We start from the raw sequence: 17,135 nt of genomic DNA, 5'->3' as shown, positions 1-17,135 counted from the left end.
ACCTGCAAGGAGACATCGTCAGTGTGCTGTTGATTGTGGTGTGTTCTCTGAATGCTTGGCCTTTATATACTTTTCAATCAGCTGAATCAACATCACTTTGGAAACTCAATTGTGATGTGCGGAGGAAATCTCAGTGTTGATTAGCCATGTAGCGAATTTGTCCTTTGTGGTCTGGAATTTTGCTCGCATCGGCTTGTAAAAGGATTGAGGTCTACATGTTTGTTTATAGAATTGTTTCCAGAGAACCACAGGATGATCATGGATCCTTGAGAATAGTTTTCTTCCAGTTTTGCCCATGTGATATTTCTTGGAGTCCCTGCATTGGATTTTGTAGACCACATTGTTCTTATCGAATAGCTTAGTTCATTCTTTTGGTCTGCAAAGTACTCTCCTCAACATTGCTGATGGCTTGTGTGCAACTGAAATTCTATACCCTTGGAGCAGTTGGGCAGTCATTTCTGAGATATTTCAAACATACAGAAAGACAACTCATTTGGTCGCTTCTCAGTTGGTGCTTTGCTACGAAGTTGCCTAAGATGCCTGCATGTCGCGTCCTGACCAGCACACCACAGCAAATTTCTAACACATGTAAAAGTATATGTGAATAAAGTCGATTCTTGATCCTTGAGAAGGAGTAGTTTAGTCCTTACTTTTCAATCTGTTAACCAGCTTCCATTCCATTTCAGTATATTACATCCCAACCAAATTCAGATGCTGTAATTATGCTGTCTTCTCACTGCTGCCATCAGGAAAAAGGTACAGGAGACTCAGGACCCACACCAACAGGTTCAAGAACAGTTATTACTACTCAATCCATCAGGCTTTTGAACCGAAAGTGATAACTTCACTCACCCCAACACTGATCTGTTCCCACATCCGATGGACTCAGTTTCAAAGACTCTTCATCTCATCTTCTCAATATTTATTGCTTATTTATTTATTATTATTATTTTTCTCTGTGTATTTGCATAGTTTGTTTGCAGATTATTTGTCCATCTTGTTATGTGTAGTCTTTCTTTGATTTTACTGTGTTTCCTTGTATTTAGACCATAAGACATAGCAGCAGAATTAGGTCATTTGGCCCATTGAATCTGCTCCACCATTCAATCATGTCTGATCCTTTTATCCCATCCTTAATCCCACTCCCTGGCCTTCTCCCTGTAACTTTTGATGCAGTGTCCAGTCAAGAACCTATCAATCTCTGTCTTAAATACACCCAATGACCTGGTCTCCACAGCTGCCTGTGGTAACAAATTCCACAAGTTCACCACCCTTTAGCTAAAGAAATATATCTGCATCTCTGTTTTAAATGGATGCCTGTCTATCCTGAGGCTGTGAATGCCTGCAAGAAAATTATTCTCAGAGATGTATATGGTGACATATATGCATACATTTATTTCATAATAAATTTACTTTGAACTCTGTTCTTATATGGGAACTTAAAACAGGCTACACTCTTTGTATCCTTTTCTTTTACTCTGCTCCATGTCCTCAAAGTTATGTTTGACATAGATTGAGAACCTCTCACACCTATTAGTTAATTTCTTCTGTTTAACATTGTGGGCATTTGATATTTATTGAACTCTGTAGTTTGGCACTAAGTAAATGCAAATTTGAATGTGACATATGTACATATCTATTCTATCATTGTTGGTCGATCCTTAATGCTGGAAAGGTTAATGCTAAAGATTAATTTGAACCTGACTGAAAATGTAATTAGTAAATTGACAAATTGGTTTACTATTGTCACATGTGACAAGGTGCTTTGAAGAACCTGACTTGCATACTGTTCATACAGATCAAATTATCACTACAGTGCCTTGAGGCAGAACAAGGTAAAACAATAAAAGAGGGCAGAATAAAGTATAACAACTACAGCAGTGCAGCTAGACAATAAGGTGAAAAATTGTGAGGTAAGGAGTCCATCTCATTGTACTTGCCATACATTTAATTGTCTTATTGCATTGGGATAGAAGCTGTCCTTGAGTCTGGTCACGCATGCTTTCAGGCATCTTCTGTCCAATGGGGCTGGGGGAGAATAGAGAATGTCTAGGATAGATAGGGTCATTGATAATGCTGCTTGCTTTATTGTAATAATCTGACAATGCAAATAACCATGGAAGGTTTTTCACCCCTCCACCTCTGGGCTCTGGAAAAACGTGGTATTGAGAGTCATAGAAGGAGGAAAATGCTGGATCAGGTATCAGAGAGGCAAGCTGTCGAAATAAACTCAGTGGCCACTTATTAGGTACTTCCTGTACCTAACAAAGTGGCCATCAGTGTATGTTTGTGGTCTTCTGCTGCTGTAGCCCATTCATTTCAAGGTCTGACGTGTTGTGCATTCAGAAATGCAGCGTGGGATGTTGTAACACAGGGTTATTTGAGTTACTGTTGCTTTCCTTTTAGCTTGAAGCTTTGAGCTCTCTCATTAATAAGGAGTTTTTTTTTCCCCACAGAACTGCCACCCACTGCATGTTTTTTTTTTGCTTTTCATACTATTCTGTATGAACTCTAGAGAGTTGTGAAAATCCCAGGAAATCAGCAGTTTCTGAGATATTCAAACACCAACAATCATTCCATAGTCAAAGTCACATAGATCAGATTCCTTCCCCATTTTGATGTTTAGTCTAAACAACAACTGAACCTCTTGATCATGTCTGCCTACTTCTATACATTGAGCTGTTGCCACATAATTGGCTGATTAGATAATTACATTAATAAGCAGGTGTACTTTATAAAGTGGCACTGAGTGTAAGTGCATGCTTCTATCCTGATAATAGAACTACAGCATCAAATTGATAAGTAAAAAAGATCACACACATTTTAGAGGAAAAGTAAATTGAAATGTATAATATTCCAATTATCTAATTTTAATATTTATAATAATTAAAACATGGCTAGGTAAAATATTTATTGTACTATTACATATTCAATCCCTTGATGTGGAACTGTCAATGTTACATTTTTATTGTTTCTATGAAGGCAAAGTTATAAACAATTCTAGTTAGATTGTTTTTTATATGATTAACGATTAATGCAATCAGTGTTTGGAGTCAGTCAGTGCTCAGATACAAAAATGCAGAATATATTGAGCTTTTATACATTTTAGTGAACATCTCATGGGATATAATTATCTATGGGCTAATATTTCACATTTAGGTTGACAATCATACAGTTAGATATTTCTTTGAATTGGGCAGCAGTTTAGAGACAGGACAGATAAATAGCAAGAAAATCAGTCTTGCTCAGATGAACTTGAGAACACACCACAGTCAGTGGCAAGCATTTGCAGAAGGAAAATGTGTAACTGAAATGACCTGAGCTACAGGAAAGGTTTGAATAAGTTAGGCCTTTATTCCGTAGAACGTAGGAGAATGAAGGGAAATTTGACTGAGGTATACAAAATTATGAGGGGCATAGATAGGGTAAATGCAAGCAGACTTTTCCACTGAGGTTGGTTGACACTAGCAAAAGAGGTCATAAGTTAATGGTGAAAGGTGAACTATTTAAGGGAAGTTTCAGGGGAAGTTTCTTCACCTAGATTCTGGTGAGTTTATGGAACAAGCATTTAAGAGAAGTTTCAGTAAGTAAATAACCAGGAGGGTTATGGAGAGCTATGGTCCAGGTGGGGGTTGATAAGACCAGGCAGTATAGATTAAATGGGCTGAAGGGCCTGTATCTGTGCTGTAGTGATCTATGACCCTATGAAAAAATATATGAAGTGGCAAAAGTCTGACTGAAGGCCATAAACACAGAATTCCTCCAACAAGAACATTACTGGTAAAGTGAAGATTTTAATCAAAGGAGTCAGCCAGGAGACTAATCCAATCAAAGCAGCCACACACTTTACACACTGCTCTATATCATCCTCTATTAAAGATTAACTGGTCACTCATGGCCAATTATTACTTACGTTATTTGTCTGTACAGCAGTCCCGGAGGACTGGTGAGTGGCTAATGTTGTACCTCTATTTAAGAAGGGAACAAGGGAAAATCCTGGGAACTATAGACTAGTGAGCTTCATGTTAGTTGTAGAGATATTGCTAGAGAAGATTCTTAGGGTTAGGATATATGGGCATTTAGAAACCCATGCCTAATTATGGAGATCCAGCGTGGCTTTGTGCATGGCAGATTGTGCCTTACCAACTTGATTGAGTTTTTATGGCAAAATGATGAGAGAGATTGATAAGGGTAGGGCAGTGGATGTTGTCTACATGGATTTTAGTACGGTGTTCGACAAAATCCCTCATGGGAGGCTAGTCCAGAAGCATGAGATCCGCAGTGAATTGGCTGTTTTGATTCAGTACTGGCTTGCACATAGAAGACAGAGGATAGTTGTTGAAGGGAATTATTCAAACTGCAGGTCTAATTAGTAGTGTTCTGCAGGGATCTGTGCTGGGACCTCTGCTGTTTGTGATGTATATAAATGACCTGGATGAAAATGTGAGTTAGTAAATTTGCAGATGATACCGAGATTGGTGGAGTTGTGGATGGTACAGAAAACTGGCAAAGAATACAGCACCATATATATCAGATGCAGATATGAGCTGAGAAATGGCAGATGGAGTTCAAGACAGATAAATGTGAGGAGTTGCACCTCCTTAGAGCAAATATAAGGAGACAATACACTGTTTGGGGCAAGATCCTTTAACAGTGTTACTGAGCAGAGAGATCTTGGGATCCAAGTTCATAGCTCTTTATAAGTGGCTACACAGGTCAATAAGATGGTTAAGAAGGCTTATTGAATGCTTGTTTTTATTAGTCAAGGCATTGTATTCAAAAGTCAGGTGCTTCTGTTGCAGCTTTATAAAACTCTGGTTAGGCCACATATTGCATACAGTCGAGGCTTTGGCGAGGATATGGGAGAGCTTTTCCAGGGTGTTGCCTGGCTTAGATGGCACGTGCTATCATGAGAGACTGCAAAAGCTTGGGCTGTCTTCTCTGGAGCTTTGGAGGATGAGGGAGATCTGATAGAGGTCTACATGATTATGAGAGGCATAGATAGAGTAGACAGGGAATATCTGTTTCCCAGGGTCTAATACCAGAGGGCATGCATTTATATTGAGAAGGGGACAGGTTCAAGAGGGAATATGAGGGGTAAGTTGTTTTACTCAGAGAGTCATGGATGCCTGGAATATACTGTCTGGTGGGAGAGGCAAATATATTGGAGGCTTTAAAGAGATGTTTGGATAAGCATATGGATGTAAGGTAGATGGAAGGATATGGACATGGAGTTTATAGGAGGGATTAGTATTTGTGTGTTTTTGATTTGATTTTCAGCTGCTTTGATGCAACTTTGTGAGCTGAATGGCCTGTCATGTGCTGTACTCTTCTATGTTCTGAGTGGTTGTATTTCAAAGTAATTAATTGTTTGGAATTACTCTTGAATTGGAAGTGATTTGCATTGGTGGAACACTTATGGTAACACCAATTGCTGATATTTTATTGTATTTTTAATGACAACTCCTTTTATAATTGCACCATCTGAGCAAAATAGATGTTTTACAAGAAATTCTGCTGACAGAAGATGTTTCTCCTCAGGTTCCCCTTAAGTATTTCACCTTTCACCCTTAACCTATGACTTACAGTTTTAGTGTCACCCCACCTCTGTGGAAAAAGCCTGCTTGCATCTACCCATCTATGCCCCAATAAATTTGTATGTCTCTGTCAAATAAGCTGGTCTGCTTATGCCATCTGGGAAAGGAAGTGAGCAAGGCGTTTCACTATGATAATAGAACAACATAAGGCGTCTCTTTGAAGGTGCAATCCAACCACTGCTGATATAAAAGAAAACCTTCCCTTCCTGAAACAGCTCCACTTTAGAGTGTTGTTTTTGAATCTGCCTTCTCCATGTCTTTAGAGGCAATACTTTGCCAGTTATAAAGGGGGGAAAGGGGATTCTAGGGGTAAGTTTTCTACACAGAGAGTGGTGACACCTGGAATGCTCTGCCAAGGGTGCTGGCGGAAGCACGTATGAAGCAATTTCTTCCCTCCACCATTAGATTTCTGAACGGCCCATCATAAAAATATCTCACTATTTTGCTCTCTTTTTGCAGTATTGAATTTTGAATATATTGAATATATATACGTCATTTAATGGTGACTTGATTAGCTACAGGTGGTACAGGAAGCAAAATAGCCACTGTGTGTGTTTTTGTATTTGTAATTTATATATTTTTATTTATTGCACTATAGTGCTGCTGCAAAACAATACATTTCAGTGATAAAAAATCTGAGCATCAGGGATTCTGCAGATGCAGAAATCCAGAATAATACACACACAAAATATTGGAGGAACTTAGCAGGTCAGTCAGCATCTATGGAAGGGAATAAACATTTGATGTTTTGGGCCATATTCGTCCTTGTGGCTATCCCTTGAGGTCGAGGATGATGGTCTTCGTTCCATTTCCACAGAGCCAAGACGCCTGTGCATGTATTTGTTTAACATGTACTAGATGTTGCACTCCAACAATACTTCACAAATCAAGCAACTGATTCCAATGGCATGGAAACCACGACGATTGGAGCTGATGGATTTGTTGCAGCCTTCATCCGCCTTCACAGCCGTTGAGTTCAAAGTAACGTCGTCCACCTGTTCCACCATTGAGGTGTTGGTTGGATTGTTCTTTGTCAGGGACCTCACCCTTGACCTTACCACCATGGGTGACCCTACCAGGAGCATAGCTCCAGACGGCATCGCTCTCGGGATCTCAGGACCACACAAGCTTCTCCACCATGACAATGTGACAATCCACAGAGAAGTTTGGGCCATATTAATCTGATTCTGATTCTGATTAAAATAGATATTAGAGAATTACAGGAACTAAGGTTCTGTGTTCTGAGAATTAAAACAGATGAAGATGGGAATATAGGCTGCTTTGGTGGAAATAGAATTGGAAAGACTGCTAATGTGATTGAATTCTTCAAAAACAAAAGGTCACAGGAATGATCTGGGTAATTATAGACTGGTTAGCTGTGTCGTAATATTGGCAAACATATTGGTGTCTCCTTGAAAGAAAACAATTAAGAGTCATTTTGAGAGATTGAAGGGAATTAAGCAAAGGCTGCAGAAGTGAAATGCAGCCAGTGTTTAAAACATTCATGAGGGTCTTTAAGGATGCAATCAACTTTCTGGATTAGGGTAAGAGAGGGATATTACACTTTGATTTTTATAAGTAAAAAATCTTTCACCTGAATGCACACAGTACAAAGTGGACTGAGAATTGACATTACAATTTGTATTAGATGCAAATTTACAATGGTAATATTGTTCTAAATGAAAATACTCTAAACAGTTGTTCTAAATACTATCATTTATTTATTTGTTTGTTTGTTTATTTATCTATTTTGAGATAAAGCACTAAACAGGACCTTTCAGTCCAACAAACAGCATCATCCAGCAAAGCACCTACTTAACACTAGATAATCACAGGACAATTTACGATGACCAATTAACGTACTAACTGATATATCTTTAGACTGAGGGAGGAAACCTGAGCACCCAGAGGAAACCCACACACTCACAGAAAGGATGTATAAACTTCTTACAGATGGCGTCAGATTTGAACTCCGAACTCTGACGTCCCAAGCTAAACAACACACACAAAATGCTGGTGGAACACAGCAGGCCAGGCAGCATCTATAAGGAGAAGCACTGTTGATGTTTCGAGCCGAGATCCTTCATCAGGACTAACTGAAAGGAAAGATAGTAAGAGATTTGAAAGTAGAGGGGGGAGGGGGAAATGCAATATGATAGGAGAAGACTGGAGGGGGTGGGATGAAGCTAAGAGCTGGAAAGGTGATTGGCGAAAGTGATACAGAGCTGGAGAAGGGAAAGGATCATGGGACGGGAGGCCTCAGGAGAAGGGGGGGGGCCACCAGAGGGAGATGGAGAACAGGCAGAGTGATGGGCAGACAGAGAAAAAAAACAAACAAACAAACAACTAAATATGTCAGGGATGGGGTAAGAAGGGGAGGAGGGGCAATAACAAAAGTTAGAGAAGTCAATGTTCATGCCATCAGGTTGGAGGCTACCCAGCCGGTATATAAGGTGTTGTTCCTCCAACCTGAGTTTGGAATCATTTTGACAGTAGAGGAGGCCATGGATAGAGATATCAGAATGGGAATGGGACGTGGAATTAAAATTCCACGTCCCATTCCTGGCGGACCGAGCATAGGTGTTCATCGAAACGGTCTTCCAGTCTGCGTCGGGTCTCACCAATATATAAAAGGCCACACCGGGAGCACCGGACGCAGTATACCACACCAGCCGATTCACAGGTGAAGTGTCACCTCACCTGGAAGGACTGTCTGGGGCCCTGAATGGTGGTGAGGGAGGAAGTGTAAGGGCAGGTGTAGCACTTGTTCCGTTTACAAGGATAAGTCCCAGGAGGGAGATCGGTGGGAAGGGATGGGGGGGGACGAGTGGCCAAGGGAGTCGCGTAGGGAGCGATCCCTGCGGAAAGCAGAAAGAGTGGGGGAGGGAAAGACGTGCTTGGTAGTGGGATCCCGGTGGAGGTGGCGGATAATTCTCCGTACCTTCTGCCACCTCCACCGGGATCCCACTACCAAGCACGTCTTTCCCTCCCCCACTCTTTCTGCTTTCCGCAGGGATCGCTCCCTACGCGACTCCTTTGTCCACTCGTCCCCCCCATCCCTTCCCACCGATCTCCCTCCTGGCACTTATCCTTGTAAGCGGAACAAGTGCTACACCTGCCCTTACACTTCCTCCCTCACCACCATTCAGGGCCCCAGACAGTCCTTCCAGGTGAGGTGACACTTCACCTGTGAGTCGGCTGGTGTGGTATACTGCATCTGGTGCTCCCGGTGTGGCCTTTTATATATTGGTGAGACCCGACGCAGACTGGAAGACCGTTTCGATGAACACCTATGCTCGGTCCGCCAGGAATGGGACGTGGAATTTTAATTCCACGTCGCATTCCCATTCTGATATCTCTATCCATGGCCTCCTCTACTGTCAAAATGATTCCAAACTCAGGTTGGAGGAACAACACCTTATATACCGACTGGGTAGCCTCCAACCTGATGGCATGAACATTGACTTCTCTAACTTCCGTTAATGCCCCTCCTAACCCTTCTTACCCCATCCCTGACATATTTAGTTGTTTGTTTTTTTTCTCTCTCTCTGCCCGTCACTCTGCCTGTTCTCCATCTCCCTCTGGTGCTCCCCTCTCCCCCTTTCTTTCTCCCGAGGCCTCCCGTCCCATGATCCTTTCCCTTCTCCAGCTCTGTATCACTTTCACCAATCACCTTTCCACCTCTTAGCTTCATCCCACCCCCTCCGGTCTTCTCCTATCATTTCGCATTTCCCCCTCCCCCCACTACTTTCAAATCTCTTACTATCTTTCCTTTCAGTTAGTCCTGACGAAGGGTCTCGGCCCGAAACGTCGACAGTGCTTCTCCTTATAGATGCTGCCTGGCCTGCTGTGTTCCACCAGCATTTTGTGTGTGTTGTTTGAATTTCCAGCATCTGCAGATTTCCTCATGTTTGTCCCAAGCTAAAATAGTGTTGCCCTACTAGCTACGCTGCAGTGGAACCCTTCATATTTGGTCTGCTCTAAATACTGGTACTCTTCACAACAGTAACATTGATCTAAATGAAACTACTCTGAATACTGTAAACAGTTGTTCTAAATACTCTAATTACTCTCATATTTGGTAACTCTTTTGGTATACACTGAAGTATCTCCTATCTGATATAGTCTAAGTACTTTCTTCACTAAATACTCTAAATACCTTATGAGTGGATAATTTCACTCACCACAACATTGATTCCCCAATCTGTGAATTCCTTTTCAAGGATTCTCCAACTCATGTTCTCTATATTATTTATTTGTTTGTATTTCTTTTTGTATTTGCAGTCTGTTGTCTTTAGCACATTGATTGTCAGTCATTGATAGAATGTTTTTGTTTGTGTGTAGTTCTTCATTGATTCTATTTTGTTTCTTTGTGTCTACTGTGAAAGCCTGCAAGAAAGTGAATCTTAGTGTTGTATGTGGTGATATGTACGTACCTTGATAATAAAGTTACTTCGACCTTTAAATGATCTTAATACTCTCATTATCCTAAATATTTTAAACAGTAACGTTGTTCTAAATGCAAATTCTCAATGGTAACATTATTCTAAATGCTTCTGATAAAATGGAAAGACCCACAGAAAGCAGTTGGTAACTTATCCACATTACTGATTTTGCTGATCAAGCTGTTTATTTAATTGTGTAGCTAATATCCTATTACAGCAGAAACAGCATTATTGATGCAGTGTATACAATTGAGACGGTGCTGTTCAGTTCAATATTAACCCACTTAACTTTCACCTTGATATTAAAACTGTTATGGGAAATGCTGCCTGATCCACTAAGTGCTGAGTTCCTCCAGCATCTTCTTTTTGCTTGAAGTTGTTATTCCTGTTTTCAAGTCCAAGAGTGGCAACGTATCGTTGCAGCTCTATAAAATCTGAGTTAGACCACGTGAGGAGAATTGTGTTCAGTTCTGGCTGCCTCATTATAGAAAAGATGTGGGAGCTTTAGAGAGGTTCGGAGGAGATTCACTAAGATGCTGCCTGGGTAAGGGAGCAAGTCTTATGAAGATAGGTTGAGCAAGCTAGGGATTTTTCTCTTTCGAGTGAGGAAGGATGAGATGCCAAGAGACATAGATTGAGCAGATAGCCAAAGAGTAGTGAGTTTGTGGAACAAAGGTAGTAGTAAAAAGGTGGTAAGGACAGATACATTAGGGACATTTAAGAGAATCTTAGATAGGCAATTCGGTGATAAAAAAAATGGAGTGCTATGTGGGAGAGAAAGGTTAGATTGAACTTGCAGTATGTTAAAAGGTTGTACAATATTGTGGGCCAATATTGTATAGTGCTGTACTGTTCTATGTTCTGTGTTCTAAGTCCCTCTGAGGCTCTGTCTCCTCTGAGCCCCATAATCTCACATGTTAATATGATATAATGAAATGACTGTTACTTCTTTCTGCGTGTGACTGAGTGTGTATTAGAAACACAAGAGATTCTGCAGATGTTTGAAATCTCAAGTAACACAGACAATGTGATGGAGGAACTCAGCAGTTCAGGCAGTACCAGTGGAGGAGAAACAGTCGACATCTCAGGCTGAGACCCTTCATTGGGACTGGGAAAGAAGGGACAAGAAGCCTAAATAAGAAGGTGGGGGGAGGGGAGAAAAGTACAGTATTGGTGAGAACAGGTGAGGGCGAAAGTGGATGGTTGGGCCAAGGGGATGATGTAAGAAGCTGGAAGGTGATAGGTAGAAGAAGTGAAAGGCTTTAAAAAAGAAGGAATCTGTTAGGAGAGGAAAGTAGACCACAGGAGAAAGGAAAGGAGGAGGGGAACCAGTTGGATGCAATGGGTGTGTGAGGAGAAGAGAAGGGATGAGAGGGCTACAAAAATGGGGAATAAAAAAAGGAGATTTGAGGAGGGAGAAATTGGCCAGATGTTAGAGAAATCAATGTACATGCCATCAGGTTGGAGGCTACCCAGTTAGAATATGAAGTGTTGCCCCTCCAAACTGAGTGTGGTCAGCTTGTTCTCCTTTTCCTTCCCCACCTTCTTATTCTGGTTTCTTCTCTTTACTTCTGCAGTCCTGATGAAGGGTCTTGACCCAAAAAGTCAACTGTTTATTCCTCTCCATTGATGCTACCTGAACTGCTGAATTCTGCCAGAATTTTGTATGTGTGTGTGTGTGTGTGTGTGTGTTCTATTATTAGATTCTACTAATGGAATCTGCCAACAAAAATAATGGTTTGGGAATGTTGGGAAGTACATTCCCTAATTACTGTCACCCATGATTACTTCCTGGAAGAACACAGCCAATCAAACAGCATCTGTGGGAGAAAAGGAAGTGTTGACAATTCAGGTCGGAACCCTACAAGAGGGCTTCTAGACTTGCTGAGACCATAAACCAAAGGAGCAGAAATAGGCCATTCAGCCCATTATTCTGCACTACATCGTGTCTGATATATTATCCTTTTCAACCCCACTCCTCTGCCTTCTCCCTGTAACCGCTGACACCCTAACTAATCAAGAATATATCAACCTCTGTTTTAAATATACCCAATGACTTAATCTCCACAGCATCAAAGTTCAAAGTAAATTTATTATCAGACTACATACATGTCAGTATATACAATCCGGAGATTCAATTTTTGAAGATATCCACAGTAGAAAACAAAGAAACACAATAGAATAAATTAAAAACCATAAAGAACAAAGACAGACAAACAACAAATATGCAAAAGACAACAAACTGTGTAAATGCAAAAAAGGGAAATAATAATAATATATCAGCGACAAATATTGAGAACAAGAGTTGCAGAGTGCTTGAAAGTGAGTCCATAGATTGTGGAAACAGTTCAGTGTTGAGGTGAGTGCAAACAAGTGAAGTTATTCCCTCTGATTTAAGAGCATGAAGGTTGAGGCCAATCTGAATTGACTAGGATCTGCAAGTTAAGAAATTGAAGATCCAGTTGCAAAAGGAGGTATTGAGGCCTAGGACTAGGAGCTGGGCTGAATTCCAGTGGATGTTTCCAATAGTGGGAGACTCTAGTACTAGAGGGCAGAGGTTCAGAATACAAGGAGATGAGGAGGAACTTCTATCACCAGAGGATGATGAATCTGTGGAATCGATGACCACTGGCAGCTGTGGAGGCCAAAAAGGAGAATGGGGTTGTGATGGAAAATAATTAGCCATAATCAATGGTACAGCAAACTAAATGGGCTAAATGGCCTAATTCTGCTCCTATGTTTTATGATCTTAAGGTCCTATGGTCTTATTGACTTATCGACTTGATGTTGTTGACAATGCTTTTTCAATATTCTCTTTTACAGCAATTTTAACATCTCTGCTCACCATTGCTCCTGGCCTTGAGAGCACCAAGTGCCTGCAGGCAAAGAAATGGTGCATCTCTGACAAAGGTGGCTGTAAAGATGTCTGGGACTTAATTGAAGAAGTTTGCAACCAGACAGGTACACAAATGAATGTTGTGTTGTAAACATTTGGTTAAATGATGGAACATCATGTGTTTTCATATCCGTTTTTATTTAATGCCACAATTATATATTACAAAACCTTGCATTTTACAAAATAGTTGGTGTGTTCATAAAAGCTGAATTTATTTTTAAATGTGCTCCCAAAAGAAAGCATCATTCATCATCAAGGACCCCACCATCCAGGCCATGCTCTCTTCTCACTGCTGCCATCAAGAAGGAGGTGCAGAAGCCTCAGGTCCCACACCACCAAGTTCAAGAACAGTTATTACCCTTCAACCATTAGACTCCTGAATCTGTGTAGATAATTTCACTCGCCTCAACTCTGAACTGATTTAACAACCGGTGGACTCACTTTCAAGGACTCTACAACTCATGTCCTCAGTCTTATTTATTTATTTATTTATTTATTATTTAGTATTTGCACAGATTGTCTTCCTTTGCACACTGGCTGTTTGTCAGTCTTTGTTTATCTATAGTTTTTGATTGGTTTCACTGCATTTTCTTGAATGTACTGTGAATCCCTATAAGAAAATGAATTTCAGGGTAGTATATGGTGACATATATATACTGTGATATTAAATTTACTTATTGAAGGGGCTTGTACATTCTGCTTTCATTACTGTTCCTGATAGGTCAAGTTAATAATGTAAATAATGTAGCTACACTCTCCTTGAAGTAACTCAACTAATCTCTCCATGGTCCTCGAGCATTTTGTGTGTGTAATATTTCTCTCTTTCTCTCTCTCTCTCTCTCTCTCTCTCTCTCTCTCTCTCTCTCTCTCTCTCTCTCTCTCTCTCTCTCTCTCTCTCTCTCTTTCTTTCTTTCTTTCCCTTTTTCTCTTTTTCTCTTTTTCTCCTTCTCTCTGTTCTTTTAATGGCAATGAACATGGATCCTCTAATCACCAATTGAGGGATTAGTGAAAATAGCTTCTCTCTGTCTGTGACATCTATTTTATACACTGTTTGTTCTTATGTTATTACCACAGTGCTGAAATGTTTACAACCATGTCTGAAAGTTGGTAGCCACACCAGACTGCAAGAGTGTAATGAGAGACTTCAAATGGGGTTCCAAAAGGACAGAGAGAGAAAGGAAGTGACACATGAGTTATTTGAATGCAAGAAAGTATGATGAAGTCCATAATACAATTCACGTTCTCAGATTTAATTCTATTTACAGTTTGTCTTCTTTTGCATAATGGTTGCTTGTCTGTTTTTGTACAGTTTCTTTGTAAAATGTATTTATTTATTTATTTTGAAACACAGCGACAGAACAGGCCCTTCCAGCCCAATGAACTGTACTGCTTAGCAGCCCACTTACTTAACACTAGCCTAATCACAGGACAATCTACAATGGCCAATTAACTTGCTAACCATAGGTTAATTAGTCTTTGGACTGTGGGAGGAAACCAGAGTTCTTGGAAGAAAGCCACCCATTCACAAGGAGAGCATACAATCTCCTTACAGACAGTGCCGGAATTGAACTCCGACTTCAGGAACACCCGAGCTGTAGTAGTGTCACAGTAACCATTATGCTACCGTGGTGCCCTTTTGTACATTGACTGTGTATTCATAGTTTTTGCATAGTTTTTCATAAAATTCTATTGTATTTCTTTTTTCATGTAAACTGGGGAGGGTGGTCTGAGGTGAGGGGGTGATTGGAAAGAGACTAAGATAAGCTCAAGATAGTATATAACAGACCAATAGAATATCCATCTTGGATATTCACTCTTTCCTGTTCTTCCTTTGTGTCTGTACTATAATGCTCAAGGACAGTTTCTACCCTACTGCTGTAAGCCTCTTAAATTATTCCCTAGTATTATAGGGTGATCTCTTTAATATCTCTTTGAAACAATCCAAGGTCCTTGCAGGCTTCAAGGCAACCACCATCATTCCGGTGCTCAAGAGAGCAACAGTAATCGGCCTAAAGTATTACTGCCCAGTGGCACTGACTTCAACAATCATGAAGTACTTTGAGCATGAATCCCACTTTCCAGCTACATTGGACCCTTTGCACTTCACCAAACTTTCAAACCAGTCCACTGATTATGTCCTATTCTTGGCACTCCATTCCATTCTGTCCCCCCTAGAAAACAATGCTTTGTATGCCAGGATGTTGTTCATCGGCTTTAGTTCAGATGCTGGTGGGTAAACTGTCCTCACTGGGACTCAGCACCTCCTTCTGTAGCTGGATCTTGGGCTTCTTGATGGTAAAAGCCCAGTCAGTCCAAGTTGGCAGCAACATCTCAAGCTTCATCACGCTGTGTATTGGTGCACCACAGGGTTGTGTGCTCAGCCTACTGCTGTTCATGCTGCTGACTCACGACTGCACGGCCAGCTCAAACTGCATCATCAAGTCACTGATGACACGACAGTGGTTGGCCTCATCGGCAACAATCGGTCAGCATACAGAGAGGGAAGGTAGAGAAACTTGTCAAATGGTACAAGAACAACAACATAAGTCTCGATGTGCACAAGACAAAAAGAATATTATGGACTTCAGGAAGGCGCAGGTTGACCACTCTCCATTGCACAGCAATAGCTCTGCTGTGGAAAGAGTGAAGAGCACAAAGTTCCTCATCCTGCGATCTCTTTGACCCATGGCTGTCAGGAACGAGGTACAAAATGACCCGGATGAATTGTTTTGGTCTGAAACATCAACTGTTTATTCCCCTCCGTAGAAGCTGCCTGACCTGCTGAGTTCCTTCAGCATTTTGTGTGTGTTGTTAATGTTTTACTCTTGTTCGACCCCAGTGCATTCTGTAATAATCTAAACAGTAAGGACAGTGTGCAAGACAAGCTTTTCATTGTACAGTATTTTGGTATATGTGACAAAAATAAATTAATCTTTCCTATTCCAAGCACAAATCTCAGAATCAGAATCAGAACAGTTTTACTATCACTGATATTTGTCGTGAAATGTGTTGTTTTGCATCAGCAGTACAGTGCGATACATAAAAAGACTATAAATTACAACACTGCATGTAAAAAATAAATTAAAAAGTAGTGCACAAAGAGAGCAAAATAAAAGTTAGTGTAATGTATGTGGGTTCATCATCTGTTCAGAAATCTGATGGTGGAGGGGAAGAAGCTGTTCCTAAGATGTTGAGTGTGTGTCTTCAAGCTCCTGTACCTCCTCCCTGATGGTAGTAATAAGAAGAGGGCATGTCCTGAGTAAAGGGGGTCCTTAACGATTGATGGTGCCTTTTTGAGGCATCACCTTTTGAGGATGTCTTCGATGCTGGGGAGGCTCAAGCCCATGATGGAGCTGGCAGAGTTTGCAAACCTCTGCAGCTTTTTCCGATCCTGTGCTGTGGCCTCTCCACTCTCTGGATAGTGAGACTCCATGTCTGCCAGAGGCATCACTGTGCTATCATAACTCTAAATATGGTGCTTAATCTACCCTTAGGCTAAAAACAACTGAGTATAATACACTGTTCTAAGAAAATCAAATCAAGCAAAAGTGGTTATTTTGAGCCTAAAACCATTGTAAACATCTTTCACAGTCACAACTGAAAACCATTTCAAATATTCAGAGAACTTCAAATATAGTTGGGATTCTGTGAATGAAATGGTTAGCATATGAGGAGCATTTGATGGCTCTGGGCCCATTCTCACTGCAGCTTATAAGGATGAGGGGGATCTCACTGAAACCTTCCTGTACTGAAAGGCCAAGATAGAGTGGATGTGGAGAGGATGTTTCCTGTAATTGGGGAGTTTAGGACCAGTGGGTACAGCCTCAGAATAGAAGGACGCTCCTTTAGAACAGAGATAAGAAGAGATTTCTTTAGTTAGAGGGAGGTGAATCCATAGGCTTTATTGCCACAGATGGCTGTGAAGGCCATGTCCATGGGTATATTTAAAGCAGAACTTGATCGGTCCTTGAATAGTAAGGGTATCAATGGTTATGGGGAGAAGGCAGCAGAGTGGGGTTGAGGGGGAAAATATATCAGCTCCTTTGTCAGAGGAACTCAGCATGCAAAGCAGCATTTATGGAAAAAAGAAGCCTTTCGGCCCAAAACTTCAACAGTACTTTTTTTCCATAGATGCTGCCTGGCATGCTGAGTTCCTCCAGTATTTTGTGTGTGTTGCTTGGATTTCCAGCATCTGCA

The 17,135-nt window shown here is 40.9% G+C and overlaps 1 protein-coding gene across 2 annotated transcripts in view; it reads left to right on the top strand.

The window, feature by feature from the left end:
- Positions 1 to 17,135, top strand: part of gfral (GDNF family receptor alpha like) — a 61,415-nt gene that overhangs the window by 7,207 nt on the left and 37,073 nt on the right. For both annotated transcript variants that reach the window (XM_073056704.1, XM_073056703.1), the window contains exon 2: positions 12,866 to 13,003. In XM_073056704.1, the coding sequence (XP_072912805.1) occupies positions 12,866 to 13,003 (138 nt within the window). The remainder of the gene's footprint in view (positions 1 to 12,865; positions 13,004 to 17,135) is intronic.

This window comes from Hemitrygon akajei, chromosome 9 (assembly GCF_048418815.1).
Source record: "Hemitrygon akajei chromosome 9, sHemAka1.3, whole genome shotgun sequence".
Lineage (NCBI taxonomy): Eukaryota > Metazoa > Chordata > Chondrichthyes > Myliobatiformes > Dasyatidae > Hemitrygon > Hemitrygon akajei.
The sequence above is the reverse complement of the archived record's forward strand: the minus strand, read 5'-3'. Positions and strand labels throughout refer to the sequence as shown.